The following is a 22,818-nucleotide window of genomic DNA, read 5'->3' on the forward strand; positions in this document are numbered from 1 at the left end:
ACATACTCAATGGTGAAAGGCAAAGCTCTTCCTTTATATCAAGAAGAAGGACGCCCACTTTCACCACTTCTATTCAACTTAGTGCTGGAAGTTCAAGTCAGAGCAATCACTCTATTTTTCAGACTATAAGACATACCTTTTAACCACATTTTTTGCTTCAAAATTTCCCCCCTATTTTCCTCCTCTAAAACCAAAGTGCATCTGGGGTCCTCACCATAAGACACACCTAGGTTTTAGAGGAGGGAAATAGGAAAAAAAAATTTGAGGCAAAAAATGTGGTTAAAAAAGTGTGTCTTATAGTCTGAAATATATGGTAAGCCAGGAAAAGAAAGCAGTAAAAGGTAACCAAATTTAAAAGAAGTACAATGATCTCTGGTTGCAGATGATACTACCTTAAATAGGGGAAACCCTAAATATTCTACAACAAACTGTTAGAGCTATTAAGTGAATTCAGGAAAATAATAGGATACAAAGTCAATACACAAAAATCAAATACATTTCTGATATGAACAATGTACAATCTGAATAGAAAAATTACTAAAACAATTCTAGGAATAAAATACATAGGAATTAACCAAGGAAATGAAAGACTTGTACAATGAAAACTATCAAACCCTGGTGAAAGAAATTAAAGAACAGAGCCCTGGGTGGTATGGCTCAGTGGGTTGGGTGTAGTCCCCACAAACTGAAGGGTTAGGTCCCAGTTGGGGCACATGGGAGAGGCAACCAATCCATGTTTCTCTCTCTCTTTCTCCCTCCCTTCCTTTCAAAAATAAATAAAAAAAATACTTTTAAAAAGAGATATATTTCAAACTTTTTAGAAAGAGAGAAATTACCCTGGCTGGTGTGGCTCAGTGGATTGAGCATCAGCCTGTGAACCAAAGAGCAGCAGGTTAGATTCTCAGTCAGGGCACATGCCTGGGTGGCAGACCAGGTCCCCAGTAGGGGGAGCTCAAGAGGCAACCATCAGTTTCAAGAGAAACTGATGTTTCCCTCTCTCCCTTCCTCCCTCTAAAAATAAATAAATAAATAAAATCTTTTTAAAAAAAAGAAATTAAGGAAGACATAAATAAATGGAAATATATCCCATGTCCATAGGATTGGAAAGTTTATATTGTTAAGATGTCAATTACTACCTAAAGCAATCTAGATTCAATGTAATTCCCACCCAAATCCCAATGACATTTTTTACAATAATTTTAAAAAAATGAATCTTACAACTCATATAAAATCTCAAGGGATCCCAAATAGCCAAAACAATTTTGGAAAAGGACAAAACTGAAGATTTCATACCTCCTGATTTCAAAACTTACTACAAAGCTCCAAGTCGCAAAAACAGTATGGTATTAGCATAAGGACAGACATAGATCAACGGAATAGAGCCCAGAAACAACCCTCAGATGTATGGTCAAATGATTTCTGACAAGGGTGCCAAGGCCACTCAATGGGGAAAGGACAGTCTTTTGAAGAAATGGTGCTGGGAAAATTGGGTATCTGCTTGCAAAAACATGAAGTTGAACCCTTACATAACCATACATGAAAAAACAACTCAAAATGGACCTAGGACCTAAATAAATAAAACTTCAAAGAGCCCTGACTGGTGTAGCTCAGTAGATTGAACACTAGCCTGCAAACCAAAGGGTCACCAGTTCAACTCCCAGTCAGGGCACATGCCTGGGTTGCCCATCAGGTCCCAAGTTGGGAGGTGTGCGAGAGGCAACCAACTGATATTTCTCTCCCTTTCTTTCTCCCTCCTTCCTTCTTTCTCTAAAAATAAATTTTAAAAAATAAACTCTTAGAAGAAAACACTGGACAAAAGCTTCATGACACTGGATTGGACACTGATTTCTTCTTGCACATGATCCTAAAGGCACAGGCAACAAAAGAAAAAAATAAACAAATTGGACATTAAATTTTTTATAATTTTGTATATCAAAACACAGAATCAATAAAGTGCAAAGGCAACTCACAGAATGGGAGAAAATATTTTCAAATCATTTAGATTCTAAGGCATTAATATCCAAAATATGTAAAGAACTCTTAAAATTCAGCAACAAAAAATAAACAAACACTATAAAAAAAGGACAAAGGGTTTAAACATACATTTCTCCAAAGAAGGTATGCGGATGGCTGCTAAGCACATGAAAGTATGCTCAACATCGCTGATAATTGGAGAAATGCAAAACTATAACAAGCTACCAACTCACATCGATTAGAATGCTTACTATCAAAAAAATAAAAATGAAAACAGCAAGTGTTGGCAAGGATGTTGAGAAATTATGCACTGTTGGTGAGAATGTAAAATGCTATAGCTACTATAGAAAATAGTATGGCAGTTTCTCAAAAAAAAAAAAAGAATTACCATATGATCCAGCAATTCCATTTCTGTACATATACTCAAAGAATAGACAACAAGGTCTTGAAGAAATATTAGCACCCTCACGTTCATAGCTGAATTATTCACAATAGAGAAAATTTGGAAGCAACCCATGTGTGTCTGGTTGATGAGTGAATAGATAAACAAAATGTGGTATATACATGTAATGGATTATTATTCAACCTTAAGAAATAGGGAAATTCTGACACAAGCTATAATATGGATGATCCTTGAGGACACTATGTGAAGTGAAATAAGCCAATCACAGAAAGACGAACACTTTATAATTCCATTTATGAGGTACTTGAATCATAGAGACAAGTAAGTAGAATGATGATTTTTAGGGGCTGGAGAAAGAAGGAAATGGGACTTATTGTTTAATGGGTATAGAGCTTGTTTTATATGATCAAAGGAGCTATGGAGATGGATGATGGTGATGGTTGTACAACAATGTGAACATACTTAGAGCCACTAAACAGCACATTTAAAATTGGTTAAGGCCCTGGCTGGTGTAGCTCAGTGGATTGAGTGCGGGCCTGCGAACCAGACAATCGCGGTTCGATTCCCAGTCAGGGCACATGCCTGGGTTGCAGGCCGGTTCCTTGCAGGCTAACTACCAGCATGGGAGGCACAAAAGGCAACCATACACTGATGTTTCTCTCCCTCTCTCCTTCCCCTCTAAAAAATAAATAAATAAAATTAAAAAAAAATTGGTTAAAATAGTTAATTTTGTTACATGATTTTGTACAATAAAAATCTTTAAAGCAAATTATTATGAAATAATCAGCCATAACTTTAAAAAATGGGTTTTGTATCAATTCCTGGCCTTTTGGCTAAAATCAAGTGTAAAAAATGGGTTTTGCCAAAAACAGATTAGGAAGCAGGATTTACACTGCAGAACACTTAAAAAATCTGCACATACCCAACAGGTCTTGGTTTTTTAATTATTGAACACATAATCTTTGATTATCAATTTCCTTACAACTTTACATGCAAACACTGGACGTTGTAAATAAAAACATTTGGAAAACTGTTTCTTTTTCTTACATGCTAAAATTGCCTACTTAAGGTTAGTCCTTATAATTGTAAGCTTTCAAAGTAACAAGCTAGAAGCTTATCCCCAACTATTAAGTCCATGAGAAATGGAGGGTTGGTTTTGTCATCAAAGATTACAAAACAAAGTTAAAAATCTTAAAATAATGAAGTCTTTTTCACATTAACAGTGTCCTACTGGACTGCACAGAGAAGCCAGGTGACAGGTATGGTATAGACTAAAAGAATTCCTACCTGGAAGATTACCCTTTGAAATGGTATCTGTATCCAAATTGTAGGTGTCCTGGAGACGCAATAGGGCTTTGGCTGCCCCAACTTGATCTTCATCATTAGGAAAGTACTGTCTCTGAATTGTTAGGTTAGAGATAAAGCCTGGAAATAAGGAAATAAGGGAGGAGGGAGACTAAGAACCTCAGAGACTTCAAATTTCCAATATAGTCTTTACAAAGTTTTTTCAAAATTGATTTATTATAATTTTCTACCATACTATGTTCCACATGCTCAATGAGAAAAAATTAAATACACTGAATGAGATTTGACATACCTCTAACTCCTTCTATTTTCCCAAATCTTTTCTAATGTTACTTAACCTGAGATCACTGCATAAATTATGCCTGTATTAGTAGACATAAATAAATTATGTCTGTATACATTAGTAGATAAACATCAACTAACATAATAATAGAGCTTTTAGTTACATAACATGGCCTCCACTAACCTGAAAAATGAACAGATTTGAAAATGACATTCATTAGCAACCAATTATACTTTCAGGTAACAGATGGTACGTAAAACAAATGCTCTTAAATTCTGCTACTTTCTTCCATGTGTCACACATTATATACATATGTAAATATATAAAGTTTGGTGGAATTCTTTAAGGAGAAGAAGAGTTATTAATTATATATTTAAGATTATCAGCACTGGCTGGTATGGCTCAGTGGATTGAGCATTGGCCTGAAAACTGAAAGGTCATCAATTCGATTCCCAGTCAGGGCATATGCCTGGGCTGCAAGGCAGGTCCTCAACTGAGGGCATGTGAGAAGCAATCAATTGATGTATCTCTCATATATCGATGTTTCTCTCCCTCTCTTTCTCCCTCCCTTTTCCTCGATCTATAAATAAAAATAAATTTAAAGAAAAAACACCCCAGAAATAATTCAGTTGTAATAGTTAACACTTGATGTTCTAGAACTGAATATATCTCTACTTTTGGCATTTCTACAGGTGGTAGCAATATTGCCTTACTTTTGGGGGCTCATTTTCTTACCATCTGACATATCCTTAAGGACTAGATTCTCCAACTCACTCCATTCAGTGTTCAGACGTTTCACTAACTTGAAGGCATTTACAGGATGCCCAACAAATCCTTCGGGATCTTTTGTTGCTGTGCTAGTTAGCCGATCTAACTTCTCTGCCCATCTATACATGTAAGATATATAATTAGGAAAACACAATTTAGTAATGCACTCAAAAAACGTCTATATTAGAAGTTTTTGAATTAAAACGGTATCCGAAAATTCTTTTTAAAAGTAAAATTATGAAGGTTTTTTTAAAAAGCATAACACTCTTAAGGATAAAATCTAGCATGGCAGAATAAAAATATAACTACAAGACTTTTTTTCTTTAGTTTTTTCCCTCCCAAATGGTTATAGTAAATGAAACCTATCCTAGTAAAAGTTGTAATTGGATCCCTCTAGTAATGGTGTAAATATTCATTCACACACAGGTCCTTAAAGCCAAATAACTGATTATTGCAAAGTACAAATTAGCCCAATCCAAATTCAGTTATATGTCCATTTAAATCAAAGTAACACCAAAATTTTATATTCATAACCCCCCCCAAAATGAGTACTTAGCAACTTATTAAACAAAATATATGAATTCTCAGGTCAGGATTAACTATGAACCCAAGTCAATTAAAAAAAAAATTATCCGCCTGTGAACCAGGAGATCGTGGTTCCACTCCCAGTCAGGGCACATGCCTGGGTTGCAGGCCAGTTCCCAGCAGGAGATGCACAAGAGACAACCATACATTGGTATTTCTCACCCTCTCTCCTTCCCCTCTAAAGATAAATAAATAAAATCTTTAAAAAAAACCCCAAAAATTATCCTTTGAGGAAAAACTATATCAATTAAATAATACTAACCATACTTCTCACTGTAATCTCTAGAATGGAACCATAGCAGTGAAAGATAAATAGATTTGGGAAACTGCTCCAGAAAGTGTTTTGATTAGGGAGGTTACAGGACAGAAGATATTAACAACCATTTTAAAAATTTTTCAGTCAACAACCATATCCATTTATATTCTTATCTCAATCCATGTTCTTCCATGTGAACTCTTGGCCCAGGCCTAACTCTTGTTTTCTTTGCTCCTATTTTAGCCATTTCATCTGGCTTTTTAAGACTGAGAGATAGCTTTCATTTCCATTCAATGTTTTAGCTCAAGAAGTAAAACAGGTAGAGTCAGAGTCATAATAAATAAATACTTTTTCTTACTTTTTTATTTGTTCTAATTTGTCTTCTTCTGCCTTAATATAGTCTTTCAGGGAAGTCACCAGGTCTTTCTCTATATAAATCAAATCAGTCATCTGACCTTAAAGAAGGAGAAGGAAAGACTGTCAAATACCCATATTCATCAACACTAGTATTTAAGACTAATTTAAGAATAATCAAGAATGCTTCTTTCCCTAAAACAATTTAACTGGCATGAGAGAGCATACTTTTCTTCCTTTTTTAAAAAAACGGGTAAATAAAAACAAAGCCAAAAATTTTTCTACTGATGTGTTCCAATTCTAATTTTCAAGCTACCTAACTTGCAAGGATGGACTGTATTGGTAAATTGTCATCTCATCTAAAAATATAACAACACTACTTTCCGAGGATCAGTATTTCTTCTTGACCCCAACTCCCCCCACACCATTATTTAATATTTTAGGCTAGTTAGAATTAATTTTTTATTCCATAAATAAAAACTACACTAACAAAAAGTATTATTCACATCTGAAAATCAAATAATCCATATTTATTTATAATGGGAATGAGAGAACTCATCATTTTATTTTCTGAAATTAGGTGTCATAAATACAATACTTGTGTTTTAACTAGCCCTACAATCACACAAGGGTAAAGCTAGGCAATAAAATAAAGGAAAACATCCCATTTAAGACCAATGAAATATGCATATAGGAAAATATAAAAGGATACAAGGATACACATCAACCATGAGGAATATTTCTGGGGGTAAGAGAACATGCAGGTGTCTTACACTCGATACACTTCTGATTCTTTCTCCTTTAAACAATATGCCATTTTTACATTACTTTATAGATTTCTTAAAATCATAATGTAGGAAAAAGTAGTTTGGCTCACAATAGATTCTTAATTGGAAACACAGGCTATGAAATAATGCTGTGTATACCTGTGTATTAAGAAAGACTAAGTAGGATTTGAGGGCAATCTGGCTGCAACATCTGTCGCCCCATTGATCGCTAGGGTTGATTTGGCTGATCTGGCTGGCTAGGCGGGTGTCACCTTCCTCCCTCACTGATCCATGTGCGTCCCTCCTGAAGCTGCGCACTCAGTCGAAGAGGACAACCTTTCCAACTAGAGGAGAGGACCAGTCTTCTGTCAAGGGTATACGAGTAGCTGCGCTCCCCTGATAGAACCTCCAAACAAGCTCTCAAGAAAGACTAAGTATATGCATTAAATTATTTCCTGGATGGAACCATTAATAGAGAATTTTCTTTTGTATGCTTTCCTAAATTTTCATAAGTTTCTAATCTGTAAATGTTCTGCGTTTATAATCAGAAAAAATATTTAAAGAAAAACAAATTGAATTTTAAAATGAGAATGTCTTTTAGAATATAGTATATTTCTTTTTACTAACTTAAAACACCAAAAAAATAAAAAATTTTAAATGCAAAAACAATACAAACCAAAAAAGAGTTAAGACTTACCAATTGAAGTAAAAAAGCCTGGATGGGCCAAATACTGGGGAAGTAGAATTCCTATGATTAAAATACACCGGATCATTTTGGAAGTCTTTATTTTACAGGTTCACACACCTACAAGAAAAATATGGTCATTACAAAAAAATTTTTAAAGGCAGAGTAGGAAAAGTTTCTACCTTATTTTTCTTAAAAACAAAAATGTAAGTCAGACCCCTCAAGGTTGCCGGTAGAACTGCTGCTAATTCTTTTTTTGTTATATTTATGTTAACGTACTAAGTATTTTTTTAATTTATCTTTAGAGGGGAAGGGAAGGAGAGAGGGAGAGAAATATCAATGTATGGTTGCCTCTCATACGTCCCCTGCTGGGAACTGGCCTGCAACCCAGGCATGTGCCCTGCCTGACTGAGAATTGAACCGCAATCCTTTGGTTCGCAGGCCTGTGCTCAATCCACTGAGCTATACCAGCCAGGGCTGCTGCTAATTCTTGTAAATTGATTAATTACTTTATAAGAGCCACTATTTTATTTTTCATATAATTATATTATTAACTTGATTTCATGTTAAAAAATACATGTTTGTCATCACTTGATAATTTATGCTTACAATTCAACCTGAGTTTATTTTCTCCTTAATCACTAACTACCACAATTAGGGTAACTGGATAGTAGTGCTGCTTTCATATAGCCTGAAAAATAACTGTTCTGTGATCCAGAACTAAACCATCAATTTCCCATAAAAACATACTGCTCTATTAAAGTAATCTGATTTAAATATTACCCAAATACACTCTAAAACGTTAGAATGCGTTCTAAAGAGAAAAAAGTTTTCTGAGCTTTCTAATTAATCCTTTCATTCCCAACTTGCTCCATCTTTTCCCTATATGGCTTTAAATTTTAAAATAAGTTCAATTAGTCTTCCAGCCAAGATGGAAGCAAAGGCAGACACACTGTGCCTCCTCACACTACCAAAATAAGGACAACAATTTAGAAACAAAAAACAACCAGTACTGGCAGGAAATCGAACTGTATGGAAGTTCGACAACCAAGGAATTAAAATAGACACATTTGTCCAGACCAGTAGGAAGGGCGGAGTCAGATGGACAGGGATCCTGGCAAAAAAAAGCAGTGGCTTGAGGACCCCAGGAGTGCAAGGCAGCAACTGACAGACCCTGGGGGGCGAAAGATGGCGGCTGTCAGACCCTGGGCACGGGGTGGCAATGGGGAGACTCAGTGAGGCACAAAAGGTGGCTGACTGACCGGGTGGTCACACATTCGCACTCAGATAAACCAGGTGAAACTGGGGAGCAAGACAGACCTTGCAACCCAGGGTCCCAGCACGGGAAAACAAAGCCTCAGAACACCGACTGAAAACACCTGTGGGGGTTGAGGCAATGGGAGAGACTCCCAGCCTCACTGGCGAGTTTGTTGGAGTGACCCATAGGGTCCTAGAACGTACGCAAGCCCACCCACCCGGGAACCAGCACCAGAAGGGCCCAGTTTGCTTGGGGGAAGCAGCAGAAGGGACTGAAATCCTACAGAGAGCGGAACTAGCACCATTGTTCCCTCTCTGGCCCCGCCCCCACATACAACCTCATAACCCAGAGACTGGGTTGCCCCGCCCTGGTGAGCACCTAAGGCTCCACCACTCATACCTAACAGGCACAACCTGACCAAGAAAAAAAAAAAAAGGCCCCAAAACAAATCAAAGCCCCAGAGCAAATACAACTAAGCGACAAAGAGATAGACAACTTACTGGATGCACAGTTCAAAACACTGGTAATCAGATGTTCACAGAATTGGCTGAATTTGGTTGCAAATAACATGAAAAAATGAAGTCTACACTAAGTAAATAAAGGAAAACGTACAGGGAACCAATAGCGATAGAAGAAAACTGAACTCAAATCAATGGAGTGGACCAGAAGAAAGAAAGAAACCACCAAACAAAAGAACGAAGAAACAAGAATTCAAAAAAATGAGGAGAGGCTTAGGAACCTCCAGGACATCTTTAAACATTCCAACATCCAAATTATAGGGGTACCAGAAAGGAAAGAGGGAGAACAAGTGGAAAACTAATTTGAACAAATAATAAAGGAGAGCTTCCTCAATCTGGCAAAGGAAATAGACTTCTGGGGAGTCCAGGAAGCTCAGAGAGTCCCAAACAAGTTGGACCCAAGGAAGCACACACCAAGGTACATCATAATTATATTATCCAAGATTAAAATGAAGGAGAGAATCCTAGAAGCAGCAAGAGATAAGGGGACAGTTACCTACAAAGGAATTCCCATAAGGCTGTCAGCTGATTTCTCAAAGGAGACCTTACAGGCAAGAAGGGGCTGGAAAGAAGTATTCCAAGTCATGAAAGGCAAGGACCTACAACTAAGATTGCTCTATCCAGCAAAGTTTTCATTTAGAATGGAAGGGCAGATAAAGTGCTCCTCAGATAAGGTCAAGTTCAAGGAGTTCATCATCACCAAGCCCTTATTATATGAAATGTTAAAAGGATTTATCTAAGAAAAAGAAAATTAAAAAACATGTATAGTAAAATGACAGCAAACTTAACAACCACACCTAAAACAAAAGCAAAAGCAAACTAAGCGAACAGATAGAACAGGAACAGAACCACAGAAATGGAGATCACGTGAAGGGTTAGCAACAGGGGAGTGGGAGGCGGAGAAGGGGGGAAAAGGTACAGAGAATAAGTAGCACAGACGGTAGGTAGAAAATAGAGGGAGGGCAAGAATAGTATACGAAATGTAGACGTTAAAGAACTTATGACACATGAACTAAAGGGGGGGAATTTGGGTGGGAGAGGGTGTGCAGGGTAGAGGGGAATGAAGAGGGGAAAATGGGACAACTATAATAGAATAATCAATAAAACATATTTAAAAAACACTCAGTAAAGTGGGAGTAGAGGGAGCATACTTTAACATAATAAAGACAATTTCTAAATATTTTCAAAAATAAAGTAAGTTCAATTAACTTATTTGGGGGTTTGGTTGTAATGAAAATGTCTAAAACTGACTGGTGAGCAATGGTGGAAAAACACTGACAGAACTAAAACCTTCTGAATCATGGACATTAAATGGGTGATTTGTATGGTATATAAATTACACTTCAATGAAGCTGTTATTTTTTTAAAATTGTACAGAACCCAAGAAAGGAAAAACAGCCCTGTTGATTTAAGCTAGTAATTTCTCTCAAAGTACTCAGTGTAGAGTTTCTTTATCTTATCTACTGTGTTCTATGTAAAAAATCCCCAGCCTAGTACTTAACTGTGGCTTTTTTTTTTAACTGGCAGCAAAATACTTCTTCAGTCTTTTTTCTTTGTCCCCAGTAGCGTTGTCTTTCTAGGGTGTTCTTCATGGTGGATGCAGACACCAATTAAGCAGCAGAAAGATTTTATTTACTCCCTGCTTTCCCTAAACGCCCTATTGCCCTGATTCTCCTCTTGTTCCTTTCTCCATCACATACACGGACTTTTAAGTCGTTCTTAATACCTTACAGGGTAGTAAGTTACCATTAAAATATCATTTGCCCAGTAACAGGTTACTGATTACTCTGCACAGGTCCTTTGTCTGACTTGCCACCCTATTCCTATTTTTGCAGGCACCTCTGTTTCTTCCCAAGTGACTTCACCCAAACCAGCGGGTTCAAATTTACATTGGAAAGCTCCCTACTACAAAAACAAAACAAAGCAAAACATTACCCTACTTTCTTAAATTGAATCTCAATAAAAATCACCATAGAAACTGACATTCTGGAAGTACTTTGAAGTCTCCTCCTCAAGTTTGCTGCAAACTTCCAGATACTTCCAGAACCACACAGTAGTAAAGTACACTGCTCTCTTGGCTGCTTTACAGTAACTCTTTGGGAAAGCTTCTAGAATGTAGCAGATGCAGACACTTCCTCCCCTGGGCTCCTGCCAAAGCACAAGGCTCATTCAAAATCCTGGACTGCGTGAAACGTCTAGAATCTTCTCGCTTTAAACAGGTCTCTGCCATAATTTCCTTCATGAATAAATGTTATTTCCAGAAAATACAAATGCTTCTGCTGTACTAACAGCAGGCTAATCAGAAATGCTGTCTGATGTTTAACTCTTATGAGAAAGTTTAGATTTGTCAATTGAGAAGTTATTTTTTCATCGCTAAAATATATTATCATTAAAGTTTCCTTGTCATCTTTCTTCATCCGTAAACCTCATAATGAATCAAGAACCAACAGCCTACAGAAATTACTGAAAAGAAGCTTGAAAATTGCATTTTAAGAATGATAGTGCTTATATAAAAATTCAAAGTATTAATGATATGAAAAATACATGTACCTTTACCTTATCATGCTGCAAAATAAATTCTAGATAGACTACAGAGTTATAATCAACAAATATAAAATAACGGCAAAAAAGCTGTTGGGTCTCTCAAAGAAGAGAATTTCTAAACTCAAAAATGATAAAAACAACTTAATGAAAGCCAGATGGGATTTAAATACACAAAATAATTTAGGTTTATACGTTTTAAAAAAAACTATACTACTAACTGGAAAATTAAAGAAAATAGAGTTCATTTAAGCTACACAAATCAGTAAGATGTTAACAGGTAAGTGGATTAAGAATACAGAAAATCACAAAAGAGGAACTATAAATAGATAACTAAACAAAAAACAACTCTTTAATCAAGGACACAAAAATCTGAAATAAGATAGCTACTTTCTGCCCATCAAACAAACAATTAGACAAATTTAACAAATCAACAATTAAAAAATATTTAATAATGGTGCTATATTAAGAAATTTAAAATAAACATATCCTTTAACTTGTGAATTTAAACAAAAAGAGAAGATTTGAAAATTAACATCAATTCTCATTCATTACTTGTGGGGATGCAAAATGGTACACCACTTTGGAAGATAATTTGGCAGTTTCTTAAAATTTAACATACAATCCAGCAATCATGATCCTTGGTATTTACCCAAAGAAGCTGAAAACACATGTCTACATAAAAACCAGGACACAGATGTTTATAGCAGTGTAATTCATAATGGTCAAAACTTGGAAGCAACTAAGATGTCCTGCAGCAGGTGAATGAATCAACTGTGATACATTCAGATAATGGAATATTATTCATTACTAAAAAGAAATGAGCTATTAAGCCATGAAAACACAGGCAGGAATCCCAAATGCATATTACTTGGTGAAAGAAGCCAATCTGAAAAGACTATGTTTTGTATGATTCCAAGCATACAACATTCTAGAAAATGCAAAACTATGAAGACAGTAAAAAGAGCATTACATGTCGGCAGTGAATAAATGGAGCATAGAGGATTTTTAGAGCAGTGAAATGCTCTGTGTGATAAAATGATAAATACACTTCATTATGCATTTGTTAACGAATACACAACACCTAGAGTGAACAGGTAATTTAAACTATGAGCTTTGGGCAATTATGACGTGTCAATGTAGATTCATCAATTATAACCAACATACCACCTGACAGAGGATGTTAAGATTAACCATGTGCCAGGGCAGGGAATACACAGGAAATCTGTACTGTCCTTTCAGTTTTGCTGTGAACCTAAACCTGCTCTAAATCCAAGAATACTGCAAATGGCCAACAGATAGATGAAAAGATGTTCAACTTCACTAGCTATTGAAATGAAAATCAATGAAACGAAATTAAATGAAAATCAAAACAGTGAAATTCACCTCACGCCTGTTAAAATGGCTATTACCAGCAAGACCAGTGATAACAAGTGATGGAGACGTGGAGAAAAGGAAACCCTCATTCACTGCTGTGGGAATGTAAACTGGTACAGCCACTATGGAAAAAAACAGTCTGGCAGTTCCTCAAAAAATTAAGAATAGCATTATCATGTGACCCAGCAATCCCTCTCCTGGGTATCTATCCCCAAAACTCAAATACATACATTCACAAAGAGACATGCACTCCTACGTTCACTGCGGTATCACTCACGGTGGCCAGGACATGGAGACAACCAAAGTGTCCTGCGATAAAGGACTGGAATCAAGATGTGGTACATACACACAATGAAATGCTACTAAGCCATAAGAAAGGACAAAATACTGCCATTTGTGGCAACATGGATGTACCTTGAGAATATTAAGCTAAGTGGAATAAGTCAATCAGAAAAACCACACAATTTCACTCATATGGGGAATATAAAACTGACACTTGCGGACACAGACAGCAGTGCAGTGGTTACCAGAGGGAATGGGGGGCATGGGAGTCTAATATACAGTGATGGAACTGGTTTGGCTTTGGGTGGTGAGCATACAGTGCAATATACAGATCTTGTATTACAGAATTGTCCACTTGAAACCCGTATGATTCTATTAACCCATGTCACCCCAGTAACAGAAAAATTTTAGAAAGTCTTTTAAAAAATAAACTAACATCATACAACCCTAGTAGAAGCTGATTGAATGAAATTAAGTTTCTACTACTCTGACAGAAAGTTATAAATAAATACTTATTTAAAATTTTTAATTAACATAATATGATCACGACTATGCAAGAAAACACACAGAGAAAATTTACCAAAAACATAGTTGTGATCAGTTTGGACAAAATGTAGTTGTGATCAGTTGTAATTAGTTTGTAGTTGTGATCAATGTGTGGTTGCCTCTCCTGCGTCCCCCACTAGGGACGTGGCCCACAACACAGGCATGTGCCTGACTGAGAATCGAACAGTCAACCTTTCACTTTGCAGAATAACACCCAAACGAACCACTATGGGCAGGGCAGTGTATTCACTTTTATAATGACAAAAAACTAACTGTAAACAAAATAATATACCTAAAACATCAACTCTCATATTATGACAACCTAAGCCTTTAAATGGAGTGGTTAACTACTCTGTAATACAAAAAAGTAGCTAACTATACATATTTGAATATGTCCCATTTTCTAACTCTATAAGCCTCCAGATTTCTCTCCATGCTTCAAAGACAGTTATACCTAGTAGTGATATGGGACATCCATATACATTGTCAGAATAGCACGTTCCTGTTTTCGTTTCTCCCAGAGATAGACACATGACACAGGCTAAGCCGGTCACTCACCTTCATTTCCATGAACACAGCTGATGGGGTGGGGAGCGGGGAAGGGGGAGGACTAGTAAAATGATAAAAAGCAGCTCTTAAGTGCAGTTACTAAGCTCAAAGGATGTGAATCTGGAGCTGCCTGTGACCATCTCTCCCACTTGTCGAGGACACATAGGAACCCAATCTACAAACAGGAAACAGTCCTGCAGAGACAAACAGTTCCAAACTCCTCACTCCTGAGTCTTCCCATTGTTGCTTTGAATCTGTGACCTACCCCAACAATCCTCCAACCCAGCTAAGGAAGCCTATAAATTCCCACTTTTTTTTGTCTAAGCATCAATTATGGCCTTCTCTGAGTCCCAAGAGCCCCTCTTGCATTGGCCAGACTGGCTTTAACCTTAGAAATCCTGGACTTAGCATAGTTGGGGGGCGGGGGTTGTTCCCATTTGGTTCTGTAATTAGCACTCACCCAAAAACACTTTGGAAAGCTGAGGAGGGCCCAAGGTTGTTCCTGCTGTTCCTGCTGTTCCTCCTCCTCCTCCTCCTCCTCCCTCTATACAGCCCCCTGCAACAGGATTTTCGGTCACTTAAAATAGGAATTTCAGACCCATACAGCATTACTCCCAAGTGCCACACCAACTTAAGCTAATGCAAATACAGACAGCCCTGGACAGCAGTGGTTCTCACACCGTAACTATACTGGAATCACCTAAAGGTCTGAGGTGTCTAGATAATTTACTCAACTTCTCAGGTAGTGCAAACGCTGCTGCTGTGGGATCAAACTGAGAAACACTGGGTGCAAACATGCCTTCAAATCACACCAAAGGTGCTCTCTGCCTTCAAAATAGATTTTATTTCAACTTATTTTGTGAAAAAATATTGAATTTCTAATTACTCTAAGGAATAGCTCCTTGAATCTGTTTTAATACTATGTTTCAACTACATTCTTTCAGAAACCTTAAGTGACGTATATGACATGACATAGTACATCTTTATTAATCACTGATTTTTAAAACATAATGATTTCCTTACTGGTGAAGTCTCACTTCCATTTATTTCCGCCTTCATTCAGTGAGCAGCTTGCAAAGCAAATTGTATTTACAAGCAGCTATGACTCTAATATCCAAAAAAATTAGGACTTTATCAAAAATAGTAAGACATAAAATGTCTCCTGTTCTAAATCCTCAAAAATGCTTGAAATAGAAGTGAAATGGGTTTAAGAGGAAGAGATCTCTTTTAAAAGGAGCTGTCTAAATCTCAGACAGCTCCCTAAGACTTGACGAAAGAAAAGAAAAGAAAAGAAAAGAGAAGGAAGGAAAAGAAAGAGAGAGGGAAGAGAGAAGGAAAGAAAAGAAAGCCAAGAGGGGTGAAAGATACAAAGATAAATTTATACTGTAAAATTTAGTGTTCAAACAGTATGGATAAATTACTGATAATATTTGGTTCTTGGCTGGATAGTAAGTTCATGAGTGTTTATTAACTTATTAACATAAGTGTCTATTCGATACAATATTTGATATACATCAATCTTATGTTTTAAGAACTGTAAGAAAAAAATGGTACGGAAAAAACCTTTCTGGACCCTAGCTGGTATAGCTCAGTGGACTGAACGCGGGCCTTCGAACCACACGATCACGGTTCGATTTCCAGTCAGGGCACATGCCTGGGTTGCAGGCCAGTTCCCAGCAGGGGACTCACGAGAGGCAATCATACATTGATATTTCTCTCCTTCTCCCCTTTCTCTCCAAAGATAAACAAATAAAAATTAAAAAAAAAAACCTTCCTGGGAAATTTATTCTCAGGAAAGTGTATTATTATTTTTTAAAGATTTTTAGGCCCTGGCTGGTGTAGCTCAGTGGATTGAGCGCGGGCCTGCGAACCAGAGGATCGCGGTTCGATTCCCAGTCAGGGCACATGCCTGGGTTGTAGTCCAGTTCCCTGCAGGCCAACTCCCAGCAGGGGATGCACAAAAGGCAACCATACATTGATGTTTCTCTCCCTCTCTCCTTCCCCTCTAAAGATAAATAAATAAAAAATAAAAAAAAAAGATTTTTATTTATTTAAATTTAGAGAGGAAGGGAAGGAGAGAAGGAGAGAAATATCAATGTATGGTTGCTTCTTGTGAGTCCCTTGCTGGGAACTGGCCTGCAACCCAGGCATGTGCCCTGACTGGGAATCGAACCGTGATCGTGTGATTTGCAGGCCCATGCTCAATCCACTGAGCTACACCAGCCAGGGCTTGCAAAGTGTATTACTGATCCAAAATTTTCCTACAGTCTTTCCCTCTAGGAAAGTCCAGTCCCCATATACTCACAGGTCAATAAAACCCGGGAACAAATTTTAAAACAGTTCTACTACACTGTAAATATTTACAATTTTGATTTGTCAGAATTCACTGAATTGTATGCACAAGTTATTCAATGAGTTACTTGAACAGGGTACCTAACAAATAATTCTATTAGCCTTTCGGTCTAACATTTTTCTTCCAAGAAAAAAAATCACATTTCCAAAAGTTAGTCTTTCCCAAACAACTCACTCAAAATTTAGTAGGGCAGACAAAAGAATGCTTGATATTCTAATCTAAACTTTCTCTAACACTAAAAATTTTCCACAGAGCTCCTTCTAACAGTTTTGCTGCATACCTCCCACTGTTCCAAACCTGCTTTTAGAGAGCTCCAGCTTTAGGTTTATTTTTCCTCATAGATATCCCATATTCAACTGTTGGTCTTCTGACATCTGTGTTAGGATTTTAATCTTTTTTGACAGTTTTTATGGTCAATGAAAAATTCAGACTCCTAATTCAGGCCACCACAATGTGGTATATATCAAGACTTGGCATGTCTCTTCCATATAAGCAGGATGGATTTTCTAAGACAACTAAGAGTGATTACTAACAGAATTCGTCATATTTCTGCTCTTCCCTATAATCCCTCTGCAAATATTCATTTGCTTTAACTCAATTTCCCGAATTCCAGTCATATTTCTCGTCCCAAAGAGTACTACAACTTTAGTACTTACAATCTGATGGACAAATGCTTTAATGGCATGACCAACTTTCCTATCAAAGACTCAGAAGTCAGCCGTGGCTGGTGTGGTTCAGTGGATTGAGTGCCAGCCTGTGAACCTAAGGGTCACTGGTTTGATTCCCAGTCAGGGCACATGCATGGGTTGCAAGCCAGGTCCCCAGCAGGGGACGCATGGGAGGCAATCATACATCAATGTTTCTCTCCCTCCCCCTCTCTCTAAAAGTAAATACATAAAATCTTTTTTAAAAACCTCAGAAATCATGCTAGCCTCTTCCCCATAGCTTTCTGCACTACAGCAGTGAACCGAGTTATGGGCATAATTCCAATTGAACAACATTTCAAAATTTAACTGGAAAGAAGCTCTAAACCAAGATACTGTCCTTAACTGAAAGTGCTGCACAAGCTGCACTTTGGAGGTTCTTCCAAAGTTCAAAACATTCCCTGTCAGAAAAAAAACTGAAGATAATTTCAAAAATACTTGTTTTTGCCCATAGAGCACCTCTAACACCCCTACTCCCTTCCTTCTGGAAACTTTCCCCTTCTACTTTTTTTACTTCCCATTCTACCTTTATTCATCCCATAGTTCCAACAGGCATTTTATATAGCATGATGCTTCTCCCTAACCAAATGACTAGTCAAAGTTCTCCACTGGAAATTATGAAAATGAAACTGAGAAAGAAGTGGGACTCTCTGAATGCATGATCTACATAAATAAAGCTCAGGAGAAACTGCAAACCAGATTTTAACATATAGGTCAAAAAGTGAGTGAAGCCCTGGCTGGTGTGGCTCCGTGGATTGAGCACGGGCCTGCGAACCAGTTGATCCTGGTTCAATTCCCAGTTAGGGCACAAGCCTGGGTTGCGGGCCAGTTCTCAGTGGGGGACACACAGGAGGCAACCATACATAGATGTTTCTCTCCCTCTCTCCTTCCCTTCCCCTCTAAACATAAACAAATAAAATCTAAAAATAAAAAAAAGTGAATGAAGCATATCTGAAAAGACTAAAAACAAAGCAGATATGCAGAGAGAAAGACAGATGAGAAACTAAAGAAAACATCCTGATGTTCCAGTTATTCTTGAAGCCTATTCATACCCTTGACCTCAGTTGTTAAGACAACTCCCTATCTCCACAATATTTAAATAAATTCTACTATGTGCTAGTATGAACTGGGTTTCTGTTTAACAATCCTAATTAACATAGTTTCTTTCATCAACCCTATATAGTTAATATTCCTATAGGCAAAATAAATAAACTCAATGTTTCAAATTTTTGTTTCAACTAAGAAATCCAAGTTCCCCTAAACCAGAAACATTTTACAAATAAATGTAGGCTGACAGGAAAGGCTTAAGAAATGAATAAATCTTATTTATTATTAAAATGATGCCATTCTTCACTGAGTTTTAAATTGTAAAATATACCTCTCAACTATTTCAAATACTTTAGTTAGAAATGCATGCATGCCCTGATGTAGAAAAAAAATGTCAGGATTATAGTTTCCAAGACAGAGAATACATAAAAATTACTGTTATCGAGAGTCCCCAAATTAATAAGATTCATCAAGAATATCCACCTTTATTCGGTGGTCCTCTAACAGGAAACATAGTAAGTGAAAAGATAAGGTATCAAAATATGAGGCCAAAATGTGACTGCCAGTAAGTAATGAAAAAAAATAGTAGTAACTTAGATGAAAATGCCTGGGATGATACCTGGCACGTAGAAGACACTTAAGAAATGTTACTTTTTCCTGGCTGGTGTAGCTCAGTGGATTGAGCGCGGGCCTGCGAACCACACAATCGAGGTTCAATTCCCAGTCAGGGCACATACCTGGGTTGCAGGCCAGTTCCCAGCAGGGGACTCAAGAGAGGCAACCATACATTGATATTTCTCTCCTTCTCTCCTTCCCTTCCTCTCTAAAGATAAATAAATAAAATCTTTAAAAAAATAAAAATAAAAAAATAAAACTCTACAAATTAGAGAACATAATCAGGATCTAAGGACTGAAAGTAATAATAAAAAAAAAAGAAATGTTACTTTTTTTTCCTTGATGTGGGGCAAGAACTCAAGCATAGCTGGATTTGTTGCCATGGGTGTCTGAAGGCACGTGGGGAAAGAAAAGACTTGGAGAATGGTGAGAGGCACACACAACCTCAAACCTGGGCTAAGACAGTAAGAAGTCCTAAGTAATCGAGTCTATTAGCAGACAGATGCAGATTCTTTATAGTTCAGGAATTTGAGTGGGAAGAAAAGAGAGTTGACAGAGGCAGTGGAAGGGAAGAAGAAGTAAATGTTGAAGTGTGCGTTTTCCTTATTGCTTATAAATGCTGGTGTTTCCAAATATTAACACATATACTTCTCATCTTAAGAAAGAATTTGCAGTATCTTCTCTTGGTTGTAAGATTTGGTTATATTAATGAAACTATGTATATCCCTGGCTGGTGTGGCTCAGTAGATTGAGCACCAGCCTGCAAACTGAAGGTGGGCAGTTCAATTCCCAGCCAGAGTACAAGCTTGGATTGTGGGCCAGGTCCCCTAGCTAAGGGCATGGGAGAAGCAACTGATTGATATTCATCTCACACATCAATGTTTTTTCCTCTTTCTCCCTCCCTTCCCCTCTCTCTAAAAATAAATAAATAAAATATTTTTTAACTGTGTATTTCATAACATGAATATAAAAACACTGGCTGGAGTATTAAAAAAGCATTAAAGAGCAGCAATCCTTTAGAAACTTAAACTTTTAAAACTAAGTTTGTTTTCTAATTTAGAGAGTGCTAAATGTACATATGAGAAGTTTTTAAGCCTAATTTAAGTTTAAAGAACAGATTTAGATACATATACAAAAACTTTAAAACTATACAGTAATTAAAAGAACTCCAAAAATATTTAAAATGTCTGAGAAGTGGGTTCACAATCAATTCTCTTCCTTCAACTTCTGCCTTTTCTTTAACAAACATGTTGTTAATAGAATATCTCTATAAATAAATAAATTAGCTAAATAGCAAAGTCGAAGTAGCACTAAAGTGAAGAGGCAAATTCGAATCATACACAGAGTGAGCAAAACCCAAATGATCAGCTCCACAGCTCTACTGGCTGGCATAGCACCACCACAAACCCCTTCTGCTCCAAAACAAACTTCATCTATTTTGATTTACACTGGAACTCCTGATAAGAGAATTTTAATGCCTGCACCACTCCAAGGACGCAGGGGAAAAGTAAAATTTTGTACAGTATACATTTTAGACCTTTTTAAGCTTCAGTAAAGGAATATGAAGTAAAGGAAAACTATTCAAAAAGCAGAGCTTTCAACACAACATCATTAAAGACTGAATTTTTAAAGTTATATTACTTAAAAAATAATTTGAAAAATGGCATTCCCTTCAGAAGAGAATTTTTATACAAACAATAAGCAATCATAGTAAATAACAAAAAAATTACCTAATTTACAATAGCAACAAATACATTAATTACCTGAGATTAAACTGTTTAATCCTAAAATGTTTAACTTAGAATGGATCAAAGACTATTTTGAACTATAAACCTCTTAGAAAAAAAATAGGTGTAAATCTTCATAGCTTTGAATAGGCAATTAGAAATAATACCCAGACAAGTTTCTTAGATACGACACCTAAAATATAAGAAGCCAAAGAAAAAACTAGATAAACGACATTATCAAAATTTTAAATGTTGTTCTTCAAGAAAGTGAAAAGACAACACACAGAATGTGGAATAAAATGTGCAAATCACAGTTCTAATAAAAGTTTAGGACCTGGAATATATACAGAACTCTTAGAACTCAACAATGAGAATAATAAATTAATAACCTATTTTTTAAATGGGAAAAGGATTTGAAGAGGCATTTCTCCAAATGGCCAATAAATACATGAAAAATACTCAACATCATTAGTCATTATGGAAATGTAAATCAATACCACAATGAGATAATACTTCACAGCACCTACAATAGCTACAGTGAAATAAACATCGTTGACAAGGATGGGGAGAAACTAGACCATTCAGACATTGCTGGGAGGAATGTAAATGGTATAAACTACTTTGGAAAAGCTTTTCAGTTCCTCAAAAGAGTTAAACATAGAGTTACCATGACCTAACAATTCCACTCCTAGATAAATATCCAAAAGAAATGATAACTCACATCCATACAAATACCTGTACACGAATGTTAACAGCAGCATTATTGCTAATAGCCAAAAAGGTGGAAACAACCCAAAATGAATGGATAACAAGATATGATATATCCATACCATGGAATATTATTCAGTGGTAAAAAGAAATGAGCATCAGAAACATTATGCTAAGTGAAAAAACCTGCAGAGATAAAAAGTAGATTTGTGGCTACCGAGGGGAGGGGGACAGGACTGACTGCTAATGAATCTGGGTGCTCTTTTCAGAGTGATAAAATGTTCTAAAACTTCTTATTGCAATGGTTGCCCAACTCTGTGCATATATTAAAAAGCCCTGAATTGCACACTTTAAAAGATCAATTGCACGGTATGTGAATTATATCTCAAAACAGCTGTTTTAAAAAAGAAATAACATACACTTTCATTTCACTGGGTAAATACTGTATTTTGCCATGTATAACGCACACTTTTTTGCCCAAAATTTTTAGGGAAAAATAAGGATTCACATTATACATGGGTAGTACTAATTCTGTATCTATATAACTATTTTTAATTCTTTTACTTATGTTTATGCATTAAAAGTGTAACTCTAGAAAGCAATAACAATATCTATATGTAAAAATATGTCCCGGAAACAGTAACTGGTTGTTTCTAAGTATAAATAAATAAATAATTGAATTTAAAAATTAAAACAAAAGATTTTTTCCCTGAAAGTTCAGGCCAAAAATGTGGGTCCACATTATACACAGGAGCCCATTATACATGGCAAAATACAGTACATACCATGGATATAATAATCCCATACATAAGGCACACAAAAATGTGGGTACATACTATACACAGGAGTGCATTACACACGGCTAAAATATGGTACCTAGGAGTAGGAATGCTGGGTTGTATGGTAAGTGTATATTTACGTAAGTGTATAAAGAACTGCCAAATGTTTTTCTAAAGTTGCCATATCATTTGCATTGCCATCAGCAATGGGAGAAAGAATTGTTCCATATTCTCATTAGCATTTATTGTCATTTGCCTTCATTTTTTAAAATTTGTTAATTTTCTCACTAGGTATATAGTGGTATCTCATGGTTTTAATTTGCAATTCCATAATTACTAATGATGTTTATCTTTGGGTATATTCACCTGCTGTCCATACACTTTGGGAAATTTTCTACTTAAATCTTTTGCCAAATTTGAATTAGGTTGCTTAC

The 22,818-nt window shown here is 36.5% G+C and overlaps 1 protein-coding gene across 2 annotated transcripts in view; it reads right to left on the bottom strand.

The window, feature by feature from the left end:
• Window positions 1-22,818, bottom strand: part of P4HA1 (prolyl 4-hydroxylase subunit alpha 1) — an 87,677-nt gene that overhangs the window by 57,709 nt on the left and 7,150 nt on the right. For both annotated transcript variants that reach the window (XM_037055869.1, XM_037055868.1), the window contains exons 2-5: window positions 7,393-7,500; window positions 5,933-6,029; window positions 4,701-4,852; window positions 3,665-3,802 (exon numbers count right to left, since the gene is read on the bottom strand). In XM_037055869.1, coding sequence (XP_036911764.1) covers window positions 3,665-3,802; window positions 4,701-4,852; window positions 5,933-6,029; window positions 7,393-7,468 — 463 coding nt within the window. In that variant the 5' untranslated portion in view covers window positions 7,469-7,500. The remainder of the gene's footprint in view (window positions 1-3,664; window positions 3,803-4,700; window positions 4,853-5,932; window positions 6,030-7,392; window positions 7,501-22,818) is intronic.

Source organism: Sturnira hondurensis, unplaced genomic scaffold (assembly GCF_014824575.4).
Source record: "Sturnira hondurensis isolate 20B ecotype Veracruz unplaced genomic scaffold, ASM1482457v3 Scaffold0008761, whole genome shotgun sequence".
NCBI classification, from domain to species: Eukaryota; Metazoa; Chordata; class Mammalia; order Chiroptera; family Phyllostomidae; genus Sturnira; species Sturnira hondurensis.